At 39.4% G+C, this 6,908-nt stretch overlaps 1 protein-coding gene across 1 annotated transcript; it reads left to right on the forward strand.

Annotated features, from left to right (window-relative positions):
- The first annotated feature begins 2,473 nt into the window (after positions 1 to 2,473).
- Positions 2,474 to 3,766, forward strand: LOC123245327 (protein FAM177A1-like). The gene has a single exon (XM_044674174.1). The coding sequence runs from the start codon at positions 2,559 to 2,561 to the stop codon at positions 3,246 to 3,248; it is 690 nt and encodes a 229-aa protein (XP_044530109.1). The 5' UTR covers positions 2,474 to 2,558; the 3' UTR covers positions 3,249 to 3,766.
- The last annotated feature ends 3,142 nt before the right edge of the window (positions 3,767 to 6,908 follow it).

Genomic DNA, 6,908 nt, shown 5'->3' on the forward strand with positions numbered 1-6,908 from the left:
GACTCCTCCTCATCTGATTGTAACTCAGATTCGGACTCAGAAGATTCAGACTCTGACGACTCGGACAACTCGGACAACACGGACCAAGAAGACTGGGACGCCTCTGAATCCTCCCCGGCTTCTGTCGCGGCTCTCCCCATTGCTATCTCGGCTTCGCTGCTGCTTTCCTTGTCCTCTTCCTCAGAGATGCCGCGCTGGAACAGCTTCAGGTAGTGAGTCTCGCTGGCAAACATCGCCTGGCCTTTGTTCTTGATCTGCTGCTGCTTCTGGACTCCTTCTCAACCCTTCAAGGCTCTCCTCACTGCTCAGCTCCAGTGACTGGAGGGTCCATCCCGTCTTAAATACCTCTCCAGGTCAAGTGAGAACTCACTGAGTTCACTCCTTCAAGAGGTGTGAGTTCCCTGCCAAGGGGGAGGGAGAGGCTGGAATGCTTCTGGGAGGGAATTCCACACCCCTCCCCCTTTGTCCTCTTCAGAAGGTGAGAAGGAGGCCTCTGCTTCAGCCCTTCATTCACACCTAGTCCCTGCCCTCCAGCAGCTTTCTGTGTGCCTCCAAGAGGAGAAACATGCAGATACTCACCTCCCCACAGGAGACAAAGAGAAACTGGACAGCTCTTAGAGGGAAGGCACTGAGGTACCTGCAACCAATGACTTCTTGGACAAGAACAACCTTCCAGCTTCCCTTTCAGTGTCCGAGGAAGAAATGTCAACCACCCAGCAAGCACTTATTAGGCCCCTACTGTGTGTCAGGCACTCTGCTAAGCCCTAGGTGCACCAAGACAAAAGGGAAACAGTTCCTGTCCTTTGGGGAAATAAGTTATTATAGATGTCTTCTGGGTTTCCTATCATAGTGCAGTAGTGATCTCTGGGGATACCCTTAGGTGCAATTCTATTTTTTAAGTCAGAAAACAAACAATCAGCACCACTGATAAGAGACATTGGAAAAGTTCAAAACCCCTGCTGCCATGTGGATGTAGCCTCCCTCCCCCCTCCCCACTCCTGCTTCCACAGAGGGCTGAGTTGGGGCTGGCCTCTCATCTCCATTCATTGATCTTCATTTTCTCCCATTCTCTTCTGATTTTTGCTGTCATTCTTTCTCTTTACATTGGTGAAGTTCCTTTGTAAAGTTCTCCAGTTTCTACTTCCCTCAGTCTCCATCAGTTTGTGGAAGCTTTCTGAGCTTTTCTGTCTTCAACACACCCACTTTCTGACATCCCAGGGATAATTCATTATGTTTATGAACTCCATTGACTTAGCCATTCCCCACTGGATGGGTATCTACTTTATCTCCAAATCTTTGTTATCACAAAAAGGAGTTCTTTGAATTTTTGAGAGGGTATTTGGGGACTTTACTCCCCTCCCTGTCTTCCTTGGAGTAGGAGTCTCTGGTACAAAGGCTATGTGTATTTTAGTCACTAAATTTACTTCATTCCCCATTTCTTTCTGCTGCAGAGTGCTGGGCTTGGAATTAAAAACTCTTCCAGAGTTTAAATTTGTCTTCAGGCATCTACTAATTGGGTAACCTGAAGCATTTCCTTAACTTTGTTTTCAGTAGTTCCTTCTTCTATATATTGAGCTGGAGAAAGAAATTGCCAACCCCTTCAGTCTCTTTGCAAGAAAACCCCATGTGGGGTCACAAGGAATTGGACTCATTTGAGAAAAACTGAACTCTTATTATTAGTTATTTGGAGCATTTTTTCACGTGATTATGGGTATTTGTAGTTTTTTGGTAGCTTGTTGCTCTTATCCTTTGAGTACTTATCTATTGGGAAATGATATAAACACATATATGTATATATTTATGTATTTATACAAACACACCCATGTATAACACAATAATCTAAAGTGGACAAAGGACAGGGGTTTCCGCTCAGAAGCATTCCAGTCTACCCTCTCCCCCTTCCCAGGGAAATCACACCTCCTGAAGCAGAGGACTGTATCTTTTAGCTCCAGGGACTTGAGCTAGGCAGTCAAAAAGACCTGTGGAGATTTGAGAAGGTGACCCCCATCAAAAGTATGTTTATACATAAATACATACATATGTATGTGTAGTCATATACATGCATATATACTTTGGTTACTAAGGTCTTATTAGAGAAATTCAACCACTTTCCTTCTAGTCCTAGGTGCATTAATTTTGTTTGTGCAGAAGCTTTTCAATTCCATTTATGTAATCAAAGTTGTTTATCTGATTTTTGTCAGAAGAGCAGCCTCAGTTATTTGTCCCCCTCTGAATGAAGGAGCTAAAATGTCCCCCAATAGCCTCCCTCTGGAGAGGGATCAAAATCCCTGTCACCTCATCATTTGCCTTGAGCTGCTCTGCTTGGTTTCTACTCCCCTCTCAAGATGTCCCTGGGAATTAGGCTTACAGCAACAAAATACATCATATCTCACACTACCTACTCAACGGACATAGGAATTTAATATGAAAGATCATATCATAAAACAGATGAAAGAGACCTTTGGCCACGCCCACAGAGGCACGAGGGGCCTTTGCTCCGGGCTGCTGCTGTTAGGTGCTACAGTGGCCCAGGCACTGAAGGCTCCGGGAGGCGGAGGATGGATGCGGATTTATCGGCCATTACTGTCTATTTCACCAACGCCAGGGGCTCCGATGCGATGGATAGGGATCCTTCTAGGGGAGAATCCTCCCTGGGAGCGACGGCCGCCGCAGCGCGACTCGGGGAGCCGACCGGACAGATACAAACAAGTGGTGATGGAAACTTTGAAAATGTAGAGCTGGGTGTCCTAGGGAAAAAAAAGAAAATTCCCAGAAGAGTCATTCATTTTGTCAGTGGTGAAACCATGGAAGAATATAGCACAGATGAAGATGAAAGTGATGGTCAAGAGAAAAGAGACCTCTTACCTGCTATTGATCCTACAAAACTTACCTGGGGCCCCTACTTATGGTTTTACATGCTTCGTGCTGCCACATCAACCCTTTCAGTGTGCGACTTCCTTGGAGAGAAGATTGCATCACTTCTGGGTGTCAGCACCCCAAAGTACCAATATGCCATTGATGATTATTACCGGATGAAGAAAGAGGAGGAAGAGGAAGAAGAAGAAAATCGAATGTCCGAAGAGGCAGAAAGACAGTATCAGGAACAGAAGACGCTTCAGACAGATTCCACTGTTCAGACAGACCAGCCAGAAACTTTGGCATCAAGTTCATTTGTGAACCTGAATTTTGAAATGGATGGAGACTGTGAAGCACCTATTGAAAATAAACAAAGCCTAACCACAACTTAGAATAAAAACAACTTAACAAATTTTAAACACCAAGGTATTTTTTTTAACCCAGGGAAACTTACAGTGGTTATTTGGTTATTTGTATTTAAAGTTTTATTGAATTCCCCTTTAGCAGCTTCAGGTTGCCTCTTAAAGTACAAAATCTATCTAGTAAAAAGTTTTCTTTCAAACAAAGACTTGCTTACAGGCATGAGAAGACTAGAGCTGAAGCTTAGATCTATATAAAAGCAGTAAAAGATCTTTTGGCTAAATGTCTCATGACAGTCAAAAAAAACATGTAATTTTATGTTTATAAAACTGGGTGAGTATATGGAAAATGAAACTGTACTGACATTAAAATTTCAAAACAAAGTAAGATTTTTAAAAATATTTTCTAATTTGTAGCCATATTTATGTTGACTGGTTTTATACTAAGATGTCTTTCCTCGGTGCTTAAAATTTGGTCTTGTGAAACAAGATGGACAACATTTTTTATTGTTAGTTTAGAAAAATGTGTATTCCGATTAGTCATGGAAAATGATTCAAGAAGAATGGAATTGTTCAATTCTGTTCTTTTCAAATTAACTTTTAATTTGTAATATAAATTTTAGTTTATTTAGACCTCTTTAATCTTGACTTTTTCTTAATAGTGAGATTAAGGACCAAATAAAATTTTTACCCATTTTCAGTTTTTAAAATCCTTTTTATAGCAGCTATAAAAATCCAGTTAGCAACTGAATAATTTACAGAGTATATTCAAATTAAATAGATATAAAAATTGCTCAAAAAGATTCCTACTTTTGGCAATGAAGTTTTTGCCTTTATCATTCTTTGTTTTCTAGTGGATAAAACGAAGTGTGATAAGTATTTCAAAATAGCATGTTATTTGCAAACCTTACAATAATATTGTTATTTTTAAAAATGAGCTCAAATGTACACAGGTATGACATTTGTTTGTGATGGCCATTTGTAACATTAAGCAGTATAGGGGCAAGAAAGAATCAGAGGAATGTTTTAGAAGTGCTACTTTTAAAATACAGTAAGAAACACACTAAAAAACTTACCAAAGTTTTCAGAAATGAGAGATAATTGTTAAAAGCCATCTAAACAAAATTAACCAAATCTTCTGTCTTCCATTTAAATAAGTATGTATGTATAAAAACAACCACATCTGTTGTGAAAACCTGCTTTCATGACCTATCTGATCACAAAGCGTTAGTTTGAAAAAAATCTGAAGTAGAAATCAGATTTTTATATCTCATTTCTGCCCTCAGATTTGCATCTTTTTAAAAGTAGGTTTTAATAGATTTAAAGGAAAAATCAAGATTTGATATCTAAAAACAAGCCTCCCCCTCATAATCTTTTACCATTTACTGGAAGAGTAATATTGTGTATTGGTTTCAAGGCAGAAAGAGAAGTAAGGGCTAAGCAGTGGGGGTTTAGTGACTTGCCTGAGGTCACACAGCTAGGAAGTGTCTGAAGTCAGATTTCGAACCCAAGACTTTCTGTCTCTGGACCTGGCTGTCAATCTGTTGAGCCCCTTAGCTACCCTACCCCTTGGCAGAATAATTTTTTAAAAGCATGCTGTTAGCAGGTATGTGGTACTTTCCCTTTCAAATGATAATAATTAACTTTATATTTGACAGTTTCACTCATTCAAAAGTAAATTTTCCATTGAGTTACTACTTATAGGGTAGAGATTTCTTCTAAAATACCACCTAACCTACCTAAAATTTTCCTACTAGTCATTTCTGCATTTCTTCTACCACTCCCCCTCTAAGCCTTTTCCTACCCTCTAAACTTATAGTACCATAAGTAGGCAAGTATTTCTCCCATTGGATAAAGCTAGGAATTTAACTGTGAGTTTAGAATTGTTAACTTTTAATGTTAAAATTTGAACTTCCAGAACTGTCTTTCTGTACTATATTAATCATGATCAGGCAGGTCCTTGTCCTAACTTTATATCCAATATATTTACTGTGCCTTAATATGTAATACTTAGTTTATGCAAATTGTTTAAAATGGTCAAAATTATTACCTCTTAATTAAATTATTTGCTTTGCGTGAAAAAAAAAAACAGATGAAAGAGAAACTGATCATAGATGGATAGGAAATATGTCCTCATTTTAAAGAGTCATTTTTTTCTTACATTACATTCCCAAGCATCTCTCTCTCTCCCTCCCATCACTGAACCTGAAAATGTAGTGTGTGTCTATATAAAACTATGTCTTGTGTGTTTATATTTATGTCTTTCCCTGTAAGTGGATATTCATAAGCTATTCCTCAGACAATATTTTTGTTGCTGTATCTTGGTTCTGCTCCTTTCCCCTTGTCATAATTTCACATGTGTCTTCCCAAGTTGTTGTTGTTGTTTTAATTTAATCTGCTCAACACTTGTTACCTCACAGGGAGAGAGATCCTTTTTTTTTAATCCCTTACCTTCCATCTTAGAATCATTACTAAGCATTATTTCCAAGGCAGAATTGTGGTAAGGGCTAGGCAATGGGAGTTAAGTGACTTGCTCAGAGTCACAGCTGGGAATTGAGTTGTATTCTTAACCAAATAAGAGATAGAGGCTATACCAGAAGATCAGTTTTGATTAAGCTCTTACTATGTGCCAGGAATTGTGCAAAGTTCTAGAGATATAAACAAGAAAAAGACAGTTCCTGCCCTCAAGAATGTGATATTCTGTGGAAGTAGGCTTGCAGACATACAGGTATATGTTTCCTCTTCTCCGATGTATATAGAAATCTTGGTTTGATGTGGGTTTATGTTAAGAATAAAAAGAAGGTAAAATGCAAAGAAAAAAAAGTAAAGTCAATGACTCATGGGCTAGGGCATGGGTAGGAAGTTGGCTAAGAAATGGAGGTTTTGATGGTGAGCAGGACTTGGTGAGGGTCCCTGGTTAATCAGGAGGCCCAGGCTTTCTTTAGCAGGAATCTTTGGGAGTGGGAGCCCTGTGATACGTATTGCACATGGTTGGGGGAGGGGGAGTATTGAGGCTCTAGATATCTACTGGTTGTATAGAAGTGTGTAGACTTGAAATGAAGCAAACCAAGAAAGCCAAGTGTCAGAGTTTTGGTGGGATAGATGGAGTCAAGCCATAGGATTTCCCTGGGAAAGGCTATTTCCTCCTCTCATGAGAGAGGAGAGGAAAAGGCAAAAAGGAAGAGCAAAGGGGATGGTTTGAACATTTCATGATGAATTTATTATAAATTAAAAAGAAAACAAGTTTAGTTGTATCATCAGATTCCATTTCATGGACCCCTGGGACCTGTTTTATGACTTATAAGGAAAGGCCCATAGCATTGGATATTTCAGGTTAAAGATGTGAAAAAGAATTCTTTGTTCTCTTTGTCTATTCTGAGTTTACACTTGTGAAAGGGAATCCTTTATTCTCTTTGCCTAGTTGGAGTTAACACTTTGGGTAACAATAACTTAAGTACCTCACTAGATGGTGAAGAGAGGATTAATTCTCCTTTGCCTACCTTTTGTTTGAATCAACACAAGCTTGAACTAGATCAGTGATTCCCAAAGTGAGCACCACCACCCCTTGGTGGGTGCTGCAGTGATCCAGGAGAGCAGTGGTGGCCACAGGTGTGTTTATCTTTCCTATTAATTGCTATTAACATTTTTTAAAAATTAATTTCCAGAGTGCTAAGTAATATTTTTTCTGGAAAG

Source organism: Gracilinanus agilis, chromosome 4, assembly GCF_016433145.1.
Source record: "Gracilinanus agilis isolate LMUSP501 chromosome 4, AgileGrace, whole genome shotgun sequence".
NCBI classification, from domain to species: domain Eukaryota; kingdom Metazoa; phylum Chordata; class Mammalia; order Didelphimorphia; family Didelphidae; genus Gracilinanus; species Gracilinanus agilis.

Excerpts from the sequence above, each read along its gene's own strand:
- LOC123245327 (XM_044674174.1), top strand. The coding sequence starts at position 2,559 with ATGGATGCGGATTTATCGGCCATTACTGTCTATTTCACCAACGCCAGG.